This window comes from Octopus bimaculoides, chromosome 24 (genome assembly GCF_046866305.1).
Source record: "Octopus bimaculoides isolate indiv1 chromosome 24, ASM4686630v1, whole genome shotgun sequence".
NCBI classification, from domain to species: Eukaryota; Metazoa; Mollusca; class Cephalopoda; order Octopoda; family Octopodidae; genus Octopus; species Octopus bimaculoides.
In genome coordinates, this window is record NC_142951.1 from 31,150,927 (window position 1) to 31,174,456 (window position 23,530).

Here is a 23,530-nt window from a genome sequence, read left to right on the forward strand (position 1 = left end):
TGGAGCACCACCTTGAATTTATTTAGTCAAATGAATTGACTCCAGTACTTTTTTTTAAAGTCTGGCATGGTTCTTCATCTGTACACACACAACCTGAAGTAGTGACGAATGAATTGTTTTCAGGTAACATAACGTGATGTATGATTTTCACAAATATTTTTCGTTTTTTTTTTTTTTTCATTAATCTTATCCTTACAATATTGTTTTTTTTTTCCTTTGCAGAGTTGTTTTGAAGTTGTTTCATCATGCAAACGATAAAGTGTGTTGTGGTTGGTGACGGTGCCGTTGGTAAAACCTGTCTCTTAATATCATATACGACCAACAAATTTCCTTCAGAATATGTCCCAACAGTAAGTCGACTTCTATCTCACTTTCTCATGAATATTATTTAAAATTACTCATAACACATTCGGTTCATTAGGGTTGAGGAATTTTGGGACACCTGCTGTTTCAACCTTGTCATGTCTCCTCAGTCAAAGCTACCTCAGACTAATAAATCTAACAAAACTTTTTGCCCTTTGTTTAAAATATTCATGTTCATATTTGCTGGAATGTATTAAGAATGAATATGTCGTTCTGACTCTTGTGCACTCTTGTGGAGGGCTAATTGGGCCTATTACCCGGAACCTAAAGAAAACAAGAATAATAAAACAAGAATATATTACTTTAAATTCAGTTTAAATGAAAAACTTGTAAGTTCACAAATTTTGAGATTACCTTTAAAATCTGAATTTTCAACTGTTAGCTCATAACAAATCCTCATCCAGACCTGATTCCAATGCTGGATGGCCAAGAACCAAATGAAGGGCATCCTGATTCCCAAAAGGTATTTGTCTATGTAGAGCAAATGTAGACTGAGATTACAAGGGTCCCGGACGGACAGACAGACAGAATTTCGTGTTTGTTATTATAGATTATTGAAATGTAGATGTTGTTGTTGTTGGCACTCCGTCGCTTACGACGTCGAGGGTTCCAGTTGATCCAATCAACGGAACAGCCTGCTCGTGAAATTAACGTGCAAGTGGCTGAGCACTCCACAGACACGTGTACCCTTAACGTAGTTCTCGGGGAGATTCAGCGTGACACACAGTGTGACAAGGCTGACCCTTTGAATTACAGGCACAACGGAAACAGGAAGTAAGAGTGAGAGAAAGTAGTGGTGGAAGAGTACAGCAGGGTTCGCTACGATCCCCTGTCGGAGCCTCGTGGAGCTTTTAGGTGTTTTCGCTCAATAAACACTTACAACGCCTGGTCTGGGAATCGAAACTGCAATCTTATGACCGCGAGTCCACTGCCCTAACCACTGGGCCATTGCGCCTCCACTGAAATGTAGATAATCATAGCTAAAAGCTAATTAAGAATGTACTCTTTTGCACCCAACATTATTATTATGTGAAAAGCCATTTTACTTCCATTGCTGCATGGGTTCATCTATCATATGGAATTTTACCACTGATTTGTCTGTCATCTTCAAGGCTCAGCATCACGAGTTTCATCACACCCCTTCTCGCATCTTACTCAAAGATGCCACTAACACAATTTTTTTTTTTTTTTAACTGTTGTACTCTGCGCTCCTTGTCCATTTATCACATCATCACATGTCTTATGCCAGCATAGTAATCTCTCGGGCAAACATCAGCTGATTCTTTTACAGCCTTACTCTACTCTCTCAGCTTATTGTAGGTGGACATCATGTGTCTGACATCCTGTTAACCCCATTTTCCATTCCAGCCTACAGCACACCGAGGGGGTGCTGGAAAGTTCCTGGCTTTAAGGGCATTGTGAAAGGCCTGGTTGGAGACCCAACCTTCCAAGTTCTTTAAATGGTTTCAAAAACCTGAAGGACCATTGCAATAAGTGTGAATCTGAGGGGAATATGTTGAGTTAAATCATAATTAACTGATCCTCCTATATTTGCTGTTACCCAAAGTCAGGAACTTTTCTGTACCTCCTCCTATATATATTATATATATATGAGAGGGTGCTGAAAAGTTCCTGGCTTTAAGGGAATTACAAAAGGCCCGGTTGAAGGCCCAAACTTCCAAGTTCTTTTACAGGGCTTAGAAAAACTGAAGGATCGCTGCAATAAACATGTGAATCTGATAGAAAAGTATGTTGAATAAAATCATAATTAACTGATCCTGTATTTTCTTTTACCCAACCCAGAAACTTTTCAGCACCCCCTTGTAGATCTTTTTTTTTTTTTTTTTTTTTTTTTTTGTAAATTTAGTCATTGTTTGGTTCAACCTCATCACCACCACCACCTTGCTTAACGGTTTTTAATGGAGTTCATTTTGTTGCAATTGGTTGAACCAGGCATCAGGGATATCTGTCTCCTAGTAGTCTTGTATGTCCTGGAAAGGGTTGTGTACTCTACCTTTCTTTCTCCTGACTAAACTGTAAAAAGCAAAAGGGTTCTGAAACTATTTTCAGGATTGTAGATCTAATCTGTGTGATGCTCGCAGTAGGATACATATTATCCAATTGAGCTAGAACAGGTCAACAAAGTAATTTAAAGAAATTTACCTCACATGGGTCACTGATATTAGAAATTTGTTGAACCCTAAGTTAGCGTGTCAAATGTTAACAATCCACTTGGTCACTGTGGTTTTCGCTAATGGCCATGACACAGTTCTGTAGGAAGCGGACATAGTTAGATTGATATCAGTATTATTTTTTTAAAAATGAAAGACAGCTAACCTCGCTAACCCAAGTATGGTTTGAACTCTCGCTAGCATTCTATCAATCCATGTGTATTTACAAGAAAGCATCCAGTCAAATTTTGTCCGCCCACACATACACATATCATATAAGCAATCTTGAAATACTTGGTTTATTTAAACATTTATTAAATTAGGTTATAAATAAAGCACTAAATGTTCTGTAAAATGAGATTGTCTTACATCCGGTTGGTTTTCTTTTTCTTCTTTCTCCATACTTGTAGAAAGTCGTATTTCTGTACGATCTTTAGTTTATTAACCCTTTTGCATTCAGATTCCTCTGTCAAATGCAATGCTTATTTATTCACATTTTGAATTTATCATGCATTATCTTGTAGCTTAGAGATTTTGATGATTTTTTTTTTTTGATTTTTAGAATGACATTGTTGAGTAAGTATGGAAGGCCAATGGTGATCATAAAATGGGTAGAATATTTGGGCTGGATATGGCCAGTTGAAATGCTAAAAGGGTAAAACTGTAACTGTCAATCTACTGATTATAGTCTAATTGAAAACGTGTATAAATCATACATGTTCAAAAACACAGGCACAGATGTTGCTGTGTGGTAAAACGCTTGCTTCCCAGCCACATGGTTTCGGGTTCAGTCCCACTGCATGGCAACTTGAGCAAGTGACTTCTACTATATAGCCTTGGGCTGACCAAAGCCTTGTGAGTGGATTTGGTAGGTGGAAACTGAAAGAAGCCTGTAGTGTTTGTGTTCCCCACCACTGCTTGGCAACCAGTGCTGGTGTGTTTCCGTTCCTGTAACTTAGCAGTTAAGAGACCAATAGAATAAGGACCAGGCTTAAAAAATTTAAACAAATACTGGGGTTGATTCATTTGGCTAAAAATTCTTCAAGGCAGTAGTGTCTTCTATGGTCCAGAGCCAACTTATACCTTGTGAGTGGTAGACAGAAATTGTGGAAGCCTGTTATATATATTGTATTTGTTTGTTCCATCACTTGAGAACCAGTATTGGTTTGTTTATGTCCCTATAGCCTAGTGGTTCAGCAAAAGACCGATAAAATAAGTACCAGGCTTAAACAATATGTTGTGGGGGCGGGGTTAATTTGACTAAAACCTTCAAGGCATGGCAGCAGTCCCATGACTGTCCAGCAACCAATAATTATACTGGGTACTGAGGACTTGTGTCACTCACACCAAAGAGCCCTTGAAAATCTTTATAGGAAGAAAAGTGACATCAGCCAAATCCTTCAAACATGTCATGAGAATCTCCTGACCAAATTAGCTACCTTCTTCTGGTCGCTACTCCCATTGCAGTACATGATACTGGAACTTTACTCCATCCCCTTTGTATCATTTTAAGAATGCCCCAGGGCTCGGTCAACTCCCCCTTACACTTTGCCTGTGACTATATATTTTTTTTCTACTGATGCATTTCCTCTGAATGTGCCACCCCAGTGTCGCCCACCATGGTTGCCTGTTTTGATTGCCAAACCAGCAAAAGACTGTGTGGGTTGTAATTAATTAAGCATTTCGGTATGAAATTTCATTGAAAAGATTGCTCGAGGGGAGGGGAGGGGGGTCACCAATTCTCTTGGTATCGCACACGCACACACATCACAATTAGTGTTGAATAATTTAACCATTTAATGATTATTAAACCCTTTTTTACAGTCTGTGGTTATGCAAGTTCAGTATTGAATACTAAACTAACTGCCACAACAGCAGTAGCAGCACTGGTAAAGAGTAGTAGTAGTAGTAGTAGTAGATTATAAGGGTAGTAGTACTAGTAACGCTGATAGTAATACTGCTTAGTGGAACCTATCCCACTTTTCTCTCTCTCTCACCTTCCTCCCCCTCTTTCTTCCTGACAGCTGTTGAAGTATGTAGGAGTGTTAAGTTTTCACATCTCTATGAATGGCTGATGACTCATTGCAGTTCCTTACCTCCCAGAACTTTTTTTTTATTTAGTCCTCCTTATCTGCTTTGTGGATCCAGTTTCTTTTTCTTGTTGCCTCCAGCTAAAAGAACTTGCTGCAGAAAATCAACTTGAAATAGTAAATTTTCTTTTTTTTTTTTTCCCTTCAGCATTTGACAGCAGGGTGCAGGCATTGACTGCATGGTGAGAAGCTTGGTTCCAGGTTCAGTCCCACTCTGTGACTCCTTGGGCAAGTGCCTTCTACTATGGCACTGAGTCAACTAAACCTTTGTGAATGAATTTGGTAGATGGAAACTCAAAATAAACCTTTTGTGTGTGTGTGTTTGCCACTCTGCAACTTAGTTTAGCAAAAAGGATCCCAATAGAATAGGTAGGCTTAGAAAAAAGTACTAAGGTCAATTTGTTTGGCCACACCCTTTGGGGCACTGCCCCAACACAGCTGCAGCCTGAATGAAACCAGTAAAAGATAGGATTATAGTTCATGTAAACATTAATCCTTTCATAACATTTTGAATGGGATTTTTATTTCTCTGAGTCCAGTGGAAGGGGCACAGTCCATGGTCCTTTACAGGCTCTCTGAGACCAGTTCAGTTGGATCAATAAAGTTGATCTGTTTTAAACTGTTGTAGGTCAACACATATTGGAAAAACATAAGCAGTGCGGAAGGTTCTGACATACTGGGGCTGGTGGTTAGTGTAGAGTCGAAGAGGAGGAGAAATGATGTTGGCAAGAGATGAGGGAGACGGGTAGGCTGGATGTGCCTAAAAGGTGGTGGTACAAGACCAATCAGATCCATGAAACAGGCCATTATAGTTGCAACATTGTAGGGCAAATCAATGCACTAGGCTCTATAGTATTTATTTATTTATTGATAGCAAACCGCAACACACATAAATTAGAATTTGGCCCCTCAATGTTCCAGTTCCTAAACCAGTCTGAGAAGAAGGTCTTCCAAAGATCATGGCCATTACTCACCTTCCAGGAATAACTTTAGAAGAAAGAAAAAAAATATTGTTCAATGTTAATTGCTTAATTAATCATGTTAGGTAATGTTTTTTAATTTGAATTTCTTCTACCAATTCCTAAAATATTATACTTTACCTTTTTAAGACTCAAATGATAAAACCGTTTAGCTTTCTGTAGATTTAAAAACAAAAGAATTCAGTTAGGCCTTAGTTGAGGGTAAAATTTAGATATTTTATATTTATAGAAATAAACTGATTACATTATTTTGGCTATTTATAAATCTCTAAACCTTAGTCATATATATATATATATATATATATATATATATATAGGCTGTGCATTGTGGTAGGAGGGTATGATTGGTGCCAGTGTAATAGGTCTGTTATCAAGAGAAATTCTTTGGAGGAACAGATAAGGCGCTGGAGAGAAGCTATCTTTTGGGAAGGCTACTGCAGTTCAGTTGCTTGCATCACACACACTCTTACACACTAATTCGATTGTCCTTTCTCTGGCCTAATTGATGGAAGATATAAAAGCTGCCTTCCTTTCTGCTACTCGTTAAGTTGATTACACACACACACACACACTTTACTGTATACAGAAAAATTTGTGAAACTTTATGAATTTCTACATTAAAATGTTGAATATTTCTATCAGTTAATGTAGTTGAAAGGACCTGACCAATTTCACAGCATTTTTCTGGTGTATGTTTTTGACACCCCACCTCACTCTCTACCCTTGAATCAGCTTATCTTGGAGCATCCATCTGCTAGGTACCACTACTTCATAGTAGTGGTAGTAATAGTGGTGGTGGTGGTGGTGGTAGTCATTTCTCTCGGATATTAAAGTTGCTCTGTTATTGAATTTTCTGTGGAGATCACATGTCACTAATTACGTAAACTAATTAAAATATTAATTTCTTCCTATCTGCTGTCTTCTCTGGGTGGGCTGGTAATTCAGCTGTCTGTAACTTGGGAATCGAGGTTTGTTTAAAATTTAGATAGTTAACTGCACAACTACAGGATGCAGAAACTAATGGTGGTCTTCTTCTGTGTCAGCAGAAATTTTATAGCAAAACTGTTCTAGGGTTTGGATATAAAAACTTTTCTCTCTCTCACACACACAATAATCTCGATGTTACTCCCCCCTTCTCGGCACAAAAGTTATCCAAAATTTCAAACTATATTTAGAATTTAGCTGTTTACTGATTCTTTTTTAAAGAAAATTTTAGGACTTTTTTACCAAGAAATATTCTATCAATTAGGTTGTTATTATCATCATCATCTTCAAATATTTCTAATTAAAAAAAATGCATGTTATTACTTAAAAGAATAATCTCTCTCTTTTTCTCAAAGTTCAGTATATAAGTTTCTGGTTACTGGTAAATGCCCCATATTTTCCATCTGTCCTACAAATATGGAAATTTTATTTTATTTTACTTCTTTGTTTCTAATTTCCAATTTTGACAAAATCCTTAATACATATGTACTACAAACTTAGAAAATTCAAACCAACAAGGGGTCTTCTACTCTAAATAGTCGCTCAACCAACTAGAAATAGCAGCCAACTCTTCCTCAAGTCAGAACCTACCATCTTAAATAAAGAACACATTGGACGCTGTAGTTCTAGATGTTCCTAAAAAGAAGGGATGTTCCCAGCTAGATTGTATTTTAGTTTACTCAATCTATCCCTGATCTAAACAGCTAGAAAAGCTCTCTCTCTCTATTTTTAAACTTGAATGTAGTTATTAAACTGGCTTACTTTAATATTCGCACACTCGCCCAGTCAATCTGTCTTCACTTGAGTGAGATGTTGACTAAAGAAAAAACCAGGCCATCTCTTATAGTATTTAATAGTAATGTTATTGATGTTGACGAGTAACTCAGGAATGTCTATCAATTAACTTAATATAAGTTTTCTACTGAAAGGGAAAGAAAAAGAAAAAGTCTTAATTGACTGTTGAATGCTGTCCTCCCAGGAGAACTGAAAAACTACTTAATATCAGACTAACCTAGTTAGGTTGGTAGTTAGTTTACCCCCATTATAAGTAGTAGCAGTCGTTGTCAGTCTTCACACCCTAGCTTTAAAAAGCAGGACAGACAGATACATAGTCAGTCTGTCTGTTAAAGCTAGCTTGTCTCTTATAAAATATCTTTCTGAAATACTCTCTCTCTCCACCCCTACGTAGGCCAACTAGAGTCAGTATCTCTATAATTCAGAATAATTCAAACTTGTATTATTTATAAGTGAAGCATTTGATGGAGGAAGAGGGGGTTCACGTATGTGTAGCAGACAATGCATGTGTGGTATCTCCTCTTAATAACTTTATAAACATATCTGCATAAGATATTTCTTTTGTGAGTCGGTCGGTCTGTTTAGCCTTTGGTCATCCATTGGAGAATTGACCTATAATCGAAGTTATCCCAGCCCCATGAGCACTTTTTTTTTTTTTTTTTTTTTAAGTAAAGCTAGAGAAAATTATAGCATTCAGTAACTTGAGACTGTAGTGTGTGATTTAAGGTTTTTTTTTACTCTCTCAGAAAAGGATCTCTCGTTGGTTTGTAGTTAGGGTATTGAAATATTGCAGTATTGAAGTTTAGATATTTTTGGTGTCATTTCTGTTTGCAGGCATTTACAACAGTTATAATTCCATTTTTTATATTACTGGTTTCAGTAATTGGGCTGTCATGCTGGAGCACCAACCACAGTACTTAGTTGTTCTTTTTTGGGGGGGAGAGGGGTCTGGTACTTATTTTATCGGTCTCTTTTGTTGAACTGGGATGTAAACAAACCAATACTGGTTGTCAGGTGGTACATGGGGCATGGTACACAGGACAGACAAAGGGTTAAAATGATATTATGATATTTAGCCCTTTAGTATCCAGCCGAAATATTCTACCTGTTTTATGTTTAAACTGGCCACATCCAGTTACGTGATAGCAGATACATGAGGGTGTAAAGATGAGGTGTGGAAATTCTAAGTGGAGACAAACGAATGGTGTCTGCACAAAAAAGGGGTGACCAGTGAAAATAAAGTGAGAAGCAGGAGAGGGGGATTGGGAAAAAGAGGGGGGTGTCAAAAGAAATGGTTGCAAGAGAAGGGGGTGGAGAACTCATGGCACAAAGGGGGTGGAATATGTGCAAAATAGTGCCATTGATAGAAGAGGAATAGACGTTAGGAAGATGAGATGGGGAAAACTTGACAGGGACAGATTGGTTATTGGGCCTGGTCAGTGTATGGACACAGCCATAATGCTTTTAGGACTTCACTTTGTCCATGACAGACAAGTCTGCTTGAGTACAGTAATGTGCCAATCATCTCAGACCTTTGTCAGTTCTACCATGAGGCTTAATATCTTGGCATAAACATCACATGGCCATAACCTTCTTCAGCAGCTGTGCATGTGTGTGTGTAAGTAATCTTATGCCATACCAGTGTTTCAATAATTTCATTCAAAAGTACTTCATACAAGTATGCTCAATACTATAAACATTTTGTAGACAATAGTTGTTTATATATACACATCTGAATATACTGGGAAGCAAACAGGACATTAAACAAAATATTTGTAAGTAATATAGTTTTGTTTCCTAGTGTACTTAACGCTATAAGTATACACACACACCTCCCCCACCTCTCTATTGACAAACATGAAATCTAATATACAAGACTGGGGGTTTAAATGGTTTGTGATCTCTTTCAATTTATTTTCTACCTAGCCATTAAGGATCAAAGAGAATCAATTGTATATGCTATTGATGGATCAAAGAGAATATATTAGGTTATTTATCGATAATCTATTTTCTACGTCAAAGAGAATTTATCATGCGTATTTTTGATGGATCAAAGAAAGTTTATTGTGCATGGAATTGATGGATCAAAGACCATATATTATGTATGTGCCTGTGCAATTTGATCTATCCAGTTAATTCAAAGTATTTTTAGTCGATTGTTGTGCTACCACTGTAGCAAAAAGTACACAAATTCATGTTCTGTATTACATTTTTGGTTAAAGTCAACACAGCAATTTCTTTCAAGTTGGTGGGGTTCCTGTTAAATTCTAAAGAATCCTCAGCAAGCTAAACATTATCACCAATTCTACCAGCTAAATGAGTGGTTTTTGTTTCCTTTCTGACTCTGAAACGGACTGGGGTAAATTTAGCTGTGATATTTCACAGAATTTCCTGTGTGTTGATGGAACTGGTAGCAAGTATGGTATCAGTGGAGGTCATGGAAACTGATAAGTTCTGAAGTGAATAAATTTTGTTTAAGGTAAAATTGAAGTCAGTGCTGCTTCTGTTGCATGTTGTCCTAAGAGACCCTTTATAATGGTTGTCTGTTTTCAGAGACTAAAGAACAAAACTAAAAGGTATTAATAAACATTGGCTTACAATTGAAACATTGGTTAAATTTCCATTTAAGACTGAGAACTCTGTGGAGACATTTTGAGTGAAAGACTGCAAATATAGATAGAAGAATCTGAAGACTTGGTTTATTCTTGTTTGTTGTGTAAAACATAAAGGTCTTATCTACATGCTGCTTATAGTTAAGATGTGCAATTATTCTTGTTAAATGAAAAATAACAATAGTTAGGATTGATGTGCATTAGTTAATGTTTCCTTTCAATTAAGTCCCAATTATTCAAACCCCATGGTCTAAAGACATGCCCAAAAATGTACGCTGCTAGAAAAAGCCAAGGTTAATATCTAAATCAAACACACTGAGTGGTTCTCGGGGTTTTGAAGATTGGTGGGAAGAGAAAAAAAACCCCCATGACATAAGGGTTAATGCAAGTTGAAAACTGTGCATTAAGATATTTTATTAACCTGAGACCCAAGGCCTAGTTCAGATATTTGCAATAGGCTCTGTTTAAGGTACTCAAAGGAAGAGACAGGTGGAAATGTTAAGCTAAATAGATTAAGCCTATTATCCGAGAACAGATACATTCCATTTGGTTGGCTTTTACACTGCTTCCTTTTATCAAATTTCATCCATAATGCTTCCTCGTGCTAAGTTAGATAGATAACAGTGGTGGCAGGATATGTGTATGTGTGGGGAGGGTTCTGCCAGATTGATAAATTTTTCTCAACCTATCATTCCTTCTCTTTAATATAATATTTCATTTCTGTGACATGAAAAACATGGTTTTGGACTATTAGGTTGGAAATTTGAATGGTGAGAGTTCTGTTCTATAGAAACACTTAAACTAATATAATTACATTTATATTGAACACTTAACTATGTTAATTAACTTTAATTATGTTTTTTTTTTTTTTTTTTTTTTTTTTTCCTTTTCTCTAGGTGTTTGATAACTATGCAGTAACAGTAATGATTGGAGGTGAGCCTTACACTTTAGGATTGTTTGATACTGCTGGTCAGGAAGACTACGATAGGCTAAGACCCCTCAGCTACCCCCAGACAGATGTCTTTTTGGTTTGTTTTTCTGTAGTGTCGCCATCTTCATTTGAAAACGTCAGAGAAAAGGTAAGTCCTGCTTAATGTCTACTTCATAAGCAACAGTTTTTGACAATTAGTGTGACTTTTGAATTTTAGCTCATGAGAGCTGTTTAGAACTAAAAGTAGACCAGAAGATGGAGTTTCGAGTTGACCAAAGTTTTTGAAGTTTGCAAGCTGATAACAAGCAATGTCTGAGCCAGAGCCCTATAAAAAGTTACTGTATGAGGACGACATGGGTTTCATTGCAGAACCTATGGAAGGTGGCATTAAACTGCTGAGATTTGAAGTCTAATGCCACTAGGCATTATAAGCACCAAACTAATAATAATAATAATAATAATAATAACAACAACAACAAGAGCACTCAGAGAGCACAAACCTCTGCCAAGGCAACACTAATGTCCTCTCAACAATTACCCAGAGATGATTTTTAAAATGAGAATATCTGAAATAAACTCAACTGCTCTCACAAACGAGAGTACTAAAAATGAACCCGATCGCTCTCAATAATTAAGTAAAAAAAACAGGAAAAATAATCCAGAATCCTTGTCCGGTACTGGATCGATCCCAAAATCTAATCCGTTTGTGCCAGTCATAGGGCCAAACATCCCTGAAAGTCTTATCCGAATCCATCCAGCGGTTCTTGATATCTTATCCATGGATAAACAAACAAATGCAACTGAAAACAATACCTCCACCTTTGCTAAGGCGGAGGTAATTAATAATAATAATAAAAGAACACTTAATGCTTATGCATTTAAACTGACCATATCTGGCCCAAATATTCTACTTGTTTTGTGTCCAAACTGCTAGGTTTTGCCTCTCATACCTACCCTACAATGTTATCCCGAAAATATAACCTCATATCATTGTAATCTTGAAGCTTTGAGATAGATGAAAATCATGCAAATAAATAAGCATCGCATTTTACAGAATAATCTGAATGCTGAAGGGTTAAGACTTGCTAGGTAAGCTAGAAATATGTAATTTGTCTAGTAAGGTCTCTAGTGAAGGTGGCACATGGCTCAGTGGCTAGCGAGCTTGATTCCCAGACCGGGTTGTGTTTTGTGTTCTTGAGCAAGACACTTTATTTCATGTTGCTCCAGTTCACTCAGCTGTAGAAATGAGTTGCAACGTCACTGGTGCCAAGCTGTATCGGCCCCTTTTGCTTTTCCCTTGGACAACATCAGTGGCATGGAGAGGGGAGACTGGTAGGCACGGGTGATTGCTGGTCTTTCATAAACAACTTTGTCTGGACTTGTGCCTCAGAGGGTAACTTTCCAGGTGCAATCCTCTGTTCATTCATGACCAAAGGGGGTCTTACATTTGACAGAATAATCGGGATGCTAAAGATGTTAATCATACTTGTGTACAAAATGATAATGTTTCACAAGTTGGTTAAAAATTAATTCAGATTTGTGAAGTGTTCGATTATATTTTTAAAAATCAGTAATTCACTTCAGCACATCAGTTCCTCATGGCGTAGTGGGCTGTCATCTGACTCATCCAAGAAAGATAACTGTGCTGTGTGGTGACATGAATGTTAGTGGGCCACACGCCCAAATTGTATAGGGAAAATTTGGTGATACATTAGTCGGAAGTTACTCAAAGTAAAACAATGGTAGTAGTAGTAGTTAATGACACTAGACTGTGTTGAAGTGGAAGTGCTTAAAATGTTAGGCCTTTCATTTAGGAAAATCCAGGATTAAGATGCATAAAAATTGTATTGCAAAACATTTCCGAACCACCCTGTAAAGTAGTTGTGAAATATTTCATAATGCTTAAATTTCATTTAAAATAGTGATTACAATAGAAGAGGTCTTAATACTGTTGTTGAAACATTGACCTTTGTGTTATGTACATTAAAAACTTGTGGGTATCATTTTTTTCTTCTTCTCTAAATGCAATATTATTATTAGATCTCTGTACCACTGACAGACATGGCCTGAGAAAAGTCTGACCCTATTCAAATAGGGATAATGGGAACAAATGTAGTTCTTCTGATACTTAACCGTTTTGATGCCGAACCACCCAAGACTGCTTCTCATTCTATGATAGAACATTTGTTTTAACCCTTTGTTATTCGAACCGGCCATATCTGAACCAAATAGTCTACATGTTTTACATTCCAAGTGGCCTCTCACACCTACCTTACAATGTCATTCTAAAAATAAAGAATTACATCGTTAAAATCTCCAAGCTACAAGATAATACGTGATTAATCCCAAACAATGTGAATTAATGAGGATTACATTTGACAGAATGATCTGAATGCTAAAGGGTTAAAGACCCCCTCCCCCTTCAGTCATGAATGACCATGGGGTTGCACCTTGAAAGTTAGCCTCCAAGGCACAAGTCCAGACATGGTTGTTTATGAAAGACCAGCAGTTGCCCATGCATTCCAGTCTTCCCTCTCCGTGCCATTGATGTAACCCAAGGGAAAGGCAAAGGCTGATACAGCTTGGCATAGGTGACATCACAACTCATTTCTACAGCTCAGTGAACTAGAGCAATGTGAAATAAAGTGTCTTGCTCAAGGACACAACATGCAGCCTGGTCCAAGAATCGAACTCCCTACTTCACGATTGTGAGCCCGACACTCTAACCACTGGGCCATGAACCTTCACATGCACCTTAAAACTTAAAGCCTTCCATCAAAACCTAAAATCTTCCATCCTAACCCTAACTCAAAACCTTCCGTCCTAACCCTAACTCAAAACCTTCCATCATAATTTATTGTTTGAACTATTTTGTTATGTTCCAAACATCAGTTTAATGATGACCCCCACCCCTCCAAAAAAAAAAAACCCAGTTGTTTCCGTAAAATCTCTAAATTCTTGATATTTTTTCAAAATTGAAATGCTGAGACTGTGTGTTTCGTTAGAAATATGATCACGAAAGGATTAAACTAGACATCCTGGTTTAAAAATACACCTGCTGAAGTAGATGCAACTGGAAACTAGGCTAATTTCAGCACCAGAGATATAGATCTACAGTCAAGGATGTCAGTTGAAATTTATCACTGATATGTTAGCCTGCAATAATGGCAGAAGCTTAGCAATGACAACATTTTGAGCTTTTTCTGCTTTTTAAGATTTTATCAAGTTTCCTAATGTACAGGAAGTGTTCCACTTTTATCATTTTGATCCAGTCTCCTCCTTCTTATTTATGTGGAGCAAACAACAGTTCCTGGTGTACATAACATTAAATGGCAATTGAATTTGATTCACTCATATTTCCATTGCTGTAATCCATTGGAGGTGGTCACCAGTGCTCTTTTTCTAGTTTCACCAAGTGGACTGTATCCATGCTTGGATACCAGTTTTGTTGTGTCTATCTTCAAAGGAGTTGCTGTTTAGCCCCAGGTCAACAAGGCCTGATTAACCCTTTTGATATCCGGCCCAAATATTCTACCTGTTTTTTGTTAGAACTGACCAGATCCAACCTCTCGCACCTTTCCTACAATGTCATTCTAAAAATATACAACCACACCATTGAAATCTTGAATCTACAAGATAATCCATGATTAATTCAAAACAATATGAATAAATAAGCATGACATTTGATAAATAAATCTGAATGCTAAGAGATTAAGAGAGTTGCATGTCATTTGGGAGACTTGGCTGCTGTTTCTAGCTGCTCGAGTGAGTCTGTAGAGCAGGGCTGGTCAACCTGAGGCCTGTGGGCTGCATGCGGCCCGCAGACTTTTATCTTGCAGCCCGCTTGATACTTTCATGAAACGGGTTTATTTAAACATTTTTAAGATTCTAATCAAAAATTAAAGATTGTAATGAAAAGTAAAAAAGAAAGATATTACTGTTTTTGCAACAGTAATATTTCCTGTTGAATCCACGATCATTCATTATTGTGATAATAGCATGAGAAAGCTAAATGCTTTCAATTCTGTCCGTATACAAGCGGCCCTCAAAAACCTTTCTGTGGCCCGCAGTGTAATTCAAGTTCTCCAGGCCTGCTCTCATTATTTGATTTATTGGTTTAAAGCTGAACCACTTTCTCCTGAAGTGGGAGCAGTTTCAAGTCAAGTGTTGCCATCTGTAGATCCCGGATATGGTAAACTCCTCCAATTGTAAGCGTTACCAGAATCCACCATCCTTATCTACTACAATGCTTGGTCTGTCCTACCAAAGCCTATTGTTTTTTGTTTGGTTCACTATTTTTTTTTTTTAATGCTCACTTTGTCATGTTGGCTTTTTTAATTTAAAAAAAATTTTTTTTTTAAATTTCCGTCCTAATATCAATCTCACAAGGAGGAAGTGAGGGTGAGACTGACCTTAAGAGTCAGACGAGCAGGAAGTGTGGAGAGATGTTTTGTGTTTATAGACATAGCAGTAGTAGTAGTAGTAGTAGTAGTAATAGCACTTGATCTCTTGATCATGTGGCCAATTGAGATGCACTTTGTGTGTGTATAAAATGAAATGGTCATGTAGGAATAGCTTTACTCTTTTACTTGTTTCATTTGACTGTGGCCATGCTGGAGCACCACCTTTAGTCAAGCAAATCGACCCCAGGACTTATTCTTTAGAAGCCTAGTACTTATTCTATCGGTCTCTTTTGCCAAACCGTTAAGTTACGGGGACATAAACACACCAGCATCGGTTGTCAAGCGATGTTGGGGGGACAAACACACGCACACACATACATATATACGACGGGCTTCTTTCAGTTTCCGTCTACCAAATCCACTCACAAAGCTTTGGTCGGCCCGAGGCTATAGTAGAAGACACTTACCCAAGATGCCACGCAGTGGGACTGAATCCGGGACCATGTGGTTGGTAAGCAAGCTACTTACCACACAGCCACTCCTACGCCTATGTCATAGATCTACTCTTTTTCTCTTTCTCTCTCTCTCTCTGTCTCTCTCTCTGTCTCTTTCTCTCTTTCTCTCTCTCTCTCTCTCTCTCTCTCTCTCTCTCTGTCTGCCTGTCTCTCTTTCTCTTTGAGTGTATCTGTCCATGTCTGTGTTCGTCTGTCTGTCTGTCTCTCTCCTTTTAAAAGATTTATCAGGGCAGTTCTTCATTCAGCACTGTGTGTGCATGTGTGTACGTTTGTATGTATTCTGCATATTCAGCATAGTCTTGATTATTTTCTATAATTAAAACACATGAGCAGTAATATTTCAGTGGAAATAAGATCACAAAAGATGGAAATTCTTTTCTATATTGTCTCTCTCTTCCTCTCTGTAAGGTTCAGATAAGATTGCGGCCCCACCCACCACCACCACCACCTTCACATTGTTAATGATTTACACTGTAAAATAGATTTTCTTAGATATTCCTATGTTCTTTTGCAGTGGGTTCCAGAAATCACACATCATTGCCAGAAAACACCGTTCCTGCTGGTAGGAACACAAATTGATTTGAGAGATGATGCCGGTACAATAGAAAGATTGGCAAAGAACAAACAGAAGCCAATATCATATGAACAAGGAGAGAAGTTGGCCAAGGAATTACGTGCTGTGAAATATGTTGAGTGTTCAGCACTGACACAGGTAAGAGAGATATTTGTAATATCGATTCCTTTGAAGGTGGCGAGCCAGCAAAATCATTAGCACGCCAAATGAAATGTTGCTAAGCATTTCGTCTGTCTTAATGTTCTGAATTCAAATTCCACCGAGGTCCACTTTGCGTTTCGTCCCTTTGGGTGGTCGATAAAAATAAGTACCGGTCGAGCACTGGGGTTGATGTAACTGACATATCCCCCCCCCCTCCTGAACTTGCTAGCCTGGGACCAAATATTGGTTCCTCTTCCTCTTGTAAATGGGTGAGAGTTGGTAGCAGGAAGGGGCTTTTGGCCGTAGAAAAATTTACCTCTGTAAATATTGTCTGGCCCATGCAAGCATGGAAAAGTAGACGTTAGAACAATGGTGTGGATATGGGTGGGCAATCCACAATGTTTACAGCTTGATTGTTGCTTGAGCTGGTTGTTTGACTTACTCTGATCTCTTGTTGATTTAAGAAGATTTAGATAATCTGTCTAAACAACAACAACAACACAGCAGAAAAACAACAACAACAATAAAAGAAAATCATTGGTAGTATTAATTACTCTTATCTTTCATCTTTTACTTGTTTCAGTCATTAGACTATGGCCATGCTGGGGCACCACCTTGAAGGGTTTTAGTCAAATAAATCAAGCCTAAGATTTATAATTTTTCGAAGCCTAGTACTTATTCTATCGGTCTCTTTTGCCAAACTGCTAAGTTACAGATATATAAACACACCACTAGTTGTCAAGCAGTGATGGGGGACTCGCACACACGGTGGTGAGCTGGCAGAAACATTAGCACGCCGGGCGAAATGCTTAGCAGTATTTCGTCTGCCGGTATGTTCTGAGTTCAAATTCCGCCGAGGTCGACTTTGCCTTTCATCCTTTCGGGGGTCGATTAAATAAGTACCAGTTACACACTGGGGTCGATATAATCGACTTAATCCATTTGTCTGTCCTTGTTTGTCCCCTCTGTGTGTAGCCCCTTGTGGGTAGCAAAGAAATAACACACACATACAACAGTCTGCTTTCAGTTTCCGTCTACCAAATCCAATCACCATGCTTTGGTCGGCCCGAGGCTATAGTAGAAGACACTTGCCCAAGGTGCCACGCAGTGGGACTGAACCATGTGGTTGAGAAGCCAGCTTCTTACCACTCAGCCACACCTGAATCTTATGTTTAGTATATTTCTACTATGTCACATCAAACTATTTAATTTTATCCTGTCTTTCTGTATGTCTTAATTTCTTTTTTCTTTTTTTCCCCATTCTCAGAAAGGATTGAAGAATGTGTTTGATGAAGCCATCCTTGCTGCCTTGGAACCTCCAGAGCCACCAAAGAAGAGGAAGTGTATTATTTTCTGAACAGTTTACCTGTTATTTGGTGTGGACAAAGAAAAGACGGAAAAAAAAACACACACACTAAAAAGAACAATTAAAAACTCAATTGTAATTTTCTTCACCATCCAATTTTTTTTTTTTTTTTTAATTAAACGTTCTCTTTTTGCAACTTTTACCAGGTTTTCTTGGGTTTGGAGTTGCAGTGGATAAAACAAACAAATAAGATGAAATTCCTCCCCTCCAACAAAAAAAAAAAAGAAAAAAGAACAAAAAATTAAAGCGTTGCTGGGCTTGAGTAGACAATCTGTCATGAGCTGTTAACTAGACTTGCCGAATCGTCATTCTTGTGGAAATTTTGGGGTATTTTGGCTGTCAGACTGTTCGGTACAATTGAAAATCTAGCTTGAAATTGGTCAGAAATAACCATGTGTTTGTGTGTATACATGAATGTCTGTGTGTATATATGAAAGTGTGTGTGTGTGTGTGTGGCATATGTACCTTAGTGATGAATAACTAATTATAAGTAAAACCCCAATTGGGGTGGGGAGTTATTCTAATAGGGTGTTTTTAATCCACACTTTAAAATATCTACTGGAATAAAAGTGCATTTGAAATTAAATATTCTATGCTGTGCATGTGTGAGTGAATGGTGCATGGCCTAGTGGTTAGAGTGTTGCACTCACGGCTGCTAGATCATGGGTTCAATTCCCAGAAAAGGTGGCGCGTTGTGTTTTTTGTACAAAACACTTCCTTCACATTTCTCCAGTCCCCCTTTTGGTGGGTGGGTGGTATGGGGTTGACCTGTTGTCTGACCACTTTCAAAAGCTAAAACCATCATTCATTCAATGCAAAGAGTATTGTGACCAGCAATATATAATGAGGTCTAATAGTCAGGTTGGTCACATGATATATATATATAGATAGATATATATATATATATATATATACGCACACACACACACACACACACACACACGCGCGCGCGCATTACATAATGGGTCGTTTCTGAAAAGTTGATTCTTGGCTTCATTAATTGCTCTGAGACCTCATTTAATTAGGGCTACAATTACCAAGATGGGAGTGCTATCATTATTGAATTCTTTGAAACAATCACTGGAATATTTATTCTTCATTGTCTTATGATTATTACAAACACTTGAGTTCAAATACCACTCAGGTTTAACTTTTCATTTCATCCTTTCGGGGGTCAATAAAATAAAGTACCAGTGAAGTAGTGGGGGGGGGAGCAATGTAATCGACGACACCCCTCCCCTCCCAGCTTCTCCTAAACTTCCTGGGATTGTACCAAAATTTGAAACCATAATGATAATAATAGCAGACAAAATGCTATGCAGTATTTAATGTTCCTTGACACTATCATAATATCCTGCTGAGGTCAACTTTATCTTGCATCCTTCTGAGGTCGATAAAATTTGAAAGTTTTTCCTTCACTTAAATTTCTGGCTTTGTACCAATGTTAGTTGCCATTTATTATGGGAATAATTTATTGTTCCAACACTGAAAACCACGAGATCAGTTTTTTTTTTCCTTTTTGTTTCCCCCCACCCCCTTCTTATTTTTACATTTGAACCATTTCTTTTATCTATGTGGTACCTTTTGATAATAAAGGGCAGCAGTTGGTCTACCAACTTGTGTGCGTTGGGAAGCTGGATATCATTCATGGCGGTTCTGTGAATGACATTATTCCCAGTGGATATGTGGGCAATGGATATTGTCCATGGTGGCTGCACGGATGATGAATTCCATCAACCATGGCTGTGGAAGATGGGTGTCTGTTAGATATTCTACTTGTCACAGTTTTTTTTATTAAAACAGAATCTAACTTCAAATTTAAAAGAAATACTGAAGTTTCCAAGCTAAAACTATTTGATCTTTTGTCATACAACTTCTTTTCTTTAATTTTACAACTCTTTTTCTTTTATTTTACAACTGAAATATATATATAAAAAAAAAACACCTCCTTCATTCTGATTATAGAAAAGGCAGGGGGAAGTTGGGTTACTGAGGGTCATGTGTGTGAGACAGATGAAGAGCAATGTCGGAGGAGATGGCAGTGTTGGACTTTATCTACTCAAATTCAGCAATGTTCTGTACACAGCCAGTGTTTGTTTCTTCCTATAAGACAAACTTCAAACGAATTTGAACCAAAATGTAGACGATCTCATTTCTTTCTCTTTTTTTTTTTTTTTTCTTTATTCCAAATCATCATATTATTCCAAACCATAATATGATGGCTTGTCTTGAGAAGTTTTGCTTTTAGTGCCATTTTTTTTTTTTTTTTTTTTTTTTCCTTTTTCCTTTTCTGCTTCCACATGTGATTGTCTCAACAAAGAAGAAAAAAAAAACATTTATTTACATATTTCATGGTGTTTATTTTACACTAATTAACTCTGTCTGCTCTTGGGGGCCACTCTTGAGATAACTGGCTTATTTGTCTCTAACACTAGCTGCTCTTGGTGGGGAAGTGCACACTTCGAGATGCTGGGCTTGTTATCTCTCGAACTCTACTTGCTCTTGTGGGCCATTTACGGGATACTTGGCTTGTCATCTCTGACTCTACCTGCTCTCAGAACAGGCTACTCTTGGGATACGTAGCTAGTCATCTCTTGGAAGTTTATATATGAGAATACAAGAGAGAGAAAAAAAAAGGGAAAAATGTGAAAAAGATTGTTGTTTGCTTCAAAAATTTTACATAAAGCTTTTTTCCTTTCTGTAAAAGAAATTCAGAAAAATTAATAAAAGTTTAAAAATTACTTCAGCTTTCTGCTTATTGAATGAAATTATATATATATATATATACACACATATATATATATATATATATATATATATATATATATATATATATATATATCAAAAGGATGTGTTATAACACTATTCACAGCCATACCAACAATCACAAACTTAATTTATGTATGCTTAAGTCATTGCTTTCTAATTTTCTCTTATCTGCAACATTCCCCCCAACCCATCTTATGATTATTAAATTGATTTCTTTAATAGTATAAACATGCTATCTTTCTTTCCCTCCTTTTTGTCAATTCTTTATTAGTATTTAAGGCAGCCAACTGGCAGAATCAGGTGCCTAGTGGTATTTCTTATCTCCAAGTTTAAATTGCATTATGGTTGACTTTGCCTTTTGTCCTTGATGAAATAAATACCAGTCTAATACTGGGGGTAATCTAATCGGCTAGCCCTCTCTCGCCTAAATTTGCTGGCCTTGTGCCAAAATTTGAAGCCATTATTATTATTGTTATTTAAATGCGGCCATGGTTGACTTTGCCTTTCAACCTTTCGAGGTCAATAAAATAAGTACCAGTTAACCACTGGGGTTGATGTAATTGACGACTTATCCCCACTCCCCAAAATTTCTGGCCCTGTGCCAAAATTTGAAATCCTTATTTTAAGGTGGCGTGCTGGCAAAATGCTTAGTGACATTTCATTTGTCTTTGTTTTGAGTTCAAATTCCACTGAGGTCGACTTGGCCTTTCATCCTTTTTGTGGGGGTCGAAGTAATTACTAGTTGACTACTGGAGTTCAATGGCTCCCTTGAAATTACTGGCCTTGTGCCAAAATTTATAACTATTATCATTATTATTATTATTCAAAACATCCAAAATTTATTTTATATTTTTTTCTGATGGTAAATCTTTCCCCTGAATTTTTTTTTTTTTTTTTTTTTTTTTTTTGCATTCATAAAAAAACAAAATTACTTCCAAATATTTGTGTGCAGAGGAGGGGTAGGGAGCTGGGTGAACATGGAATTTGTCTTCTTTCTAAATCTTAATCCTCAATGTTGCTGTCCTTCTTACTTTAATTTTGTCTTCACGAATAAGATTCATCCTCATTAAACTTTAAAAAAAAAAAAATCTGGGTTATTATTTTGCATATATTGTGTTGGATTGCTATCTTACGACTTGTAAGAAACCCACCATTCTATTGCTATAACACTGGAACCATTTTGCTTGTTATCTTGAAGATTAAATAACATAAATTTACGAACATATTGAATGTTTTGTGATAGAATGAGAGGAAAAGTGAAGTTTGGCACAAAGGGACATAACTCCAGCATGAATTTTGCCTGTACTGTGCCAGTACCCGTACTTGTGTGTGTGTGTGTGTATGTATGTATATATGAGTGCTTGTGGATAATTTCAAAACTAAATATGCACAAGTACATTTAATAGAAATACATTTAGTCTTGCTTTGTAAATAGACTCTTGATGAAACCATGGGTCTCTCTTCTACTGTCTGCAAATGGGTTTGAAGAATAACTCACACTAGTTTTACCAGTCATTAACAGCTCGTTAGAATTATCTATTTCATTCTGTCTTTGGACAGAGCGTAGCTTATTGCTGCTTCTTTTCTGCCGATAAATCTTTTGAGTTCTGTTCGGGCAATGCAAGATGCTATATTTAATAAAGACAAGCATTAAAATTTTTGGTGAAAATTTGCTGACTCAGCACTTCGCTTAGTATAAGAAATATTGTTTTCCAAACAATTGATTTAATTTGATTAAATAAAATATAACTGATTTTAGAGCACATAAAATTTCGAGCTATAAAAAAAATGTTCATATTTTATGTGTGTGTGTGTGTAAAGTTAAAATATGCAGTAACCAGCAGTGTCAAAATGCAGGCTGGTATGCAAGTTGCAATGGACTACAGGTGCATTGCATTTATTTTACTAGTAGTTGTAGTTCCTGATGTGCTGTAAATGACCTGTGAAACTGTTTTTTTTTTTTTTCACTGTTCCACAAAAAGAAGCCCTGTTGTGCAACCATGGGGATCTATAGGCAGGGCAAGACTAAGTGTACACTTTATGTATTCAGGTAAATTCATTTACAATATTTTGCGTGCAATTTGGTAGACAAACAATGCAGAAGTGTGTGTGTGTGTGTGTGTGTGTGCGCATCTTGCATCTATTTACACCAGTCTAGAAACCAGTGTGGCATATTTGTCTCTTTATGTCTTGTAACACTAAGCAGTTTGACAAATGAATATTGATAAAATGATTATCGGACTGAAATAGATACCGGATTCAATATGATCTGTTAAATGCTTTGATGGCAGAGCTACAGTATGGTCGTAATCCATGAGTTAACGCCAGTAAAAGAATTCCGGGTGGTTCCTCTGTATGCTTTCCATCTATCAGACACTGAAATTTTCTGGAAAGAATGATAGTGCTAGTAGTTTTTTTTTTGTTCTTCGGCTGTTCCTAATTATGAATGATTATTAATCATGTAAACAAATCATTATTATTATTATTATTATTCAGCCATCTTCCATTTTAATCCTTTCTGAAACAATGTAACCGACACACACAACAAATATGCATGCACACACACACACACTTCCAACCATACACACACACCCCTTCAAATCTAAACGTAAGCAATGACATTGTTTGTATTCTAATTCATAATTATCTAAAATAACAAATGTATGCAGGTGAAGAGTTCTATATATGTATGTAGGTATATATATATATATATACACGCATCTATACAAACTTTTACCTGTGTTTGATGGCATGCTAACTTTTAAAAACAAATGGACCCAGATACTGGTGTCATCAAATATAAATAAATAAAACATGTTTTAAAAATGTTTTTTAT

At 37.0% G+C, this 23,530-nt stretch overlaps 1 protein-coding gene across 1 annotated transcript; it reads left to right on the plus strand.

Annotated features, from left to right (window-relative positions):
• The first annotated feature begins 197 nt into the window (after positions 1–197).
• On the plus strand, positions 198–23,524 carry LOC106879373 (cdc42 homolog). Its single transcript, XM_089341234.1, has 4 exons — positions 198–350; positions 10,892–11,074; positions 16,359–16,556; positions 17,827–23,524. Exons 1-4 carry the CDS (start codon positions 246–248, stop codon positions 17,914–17,916), a joined length of 576 nt encoding a protein of 191 aa, XP_089197360.1. The 5' UTR covers positions 198–245; the 3' UTR covers positions 17,917–23,524.
• The last annotated feature ends 6 nt before the right edge of the window (positions 23,525–23,530 follow it).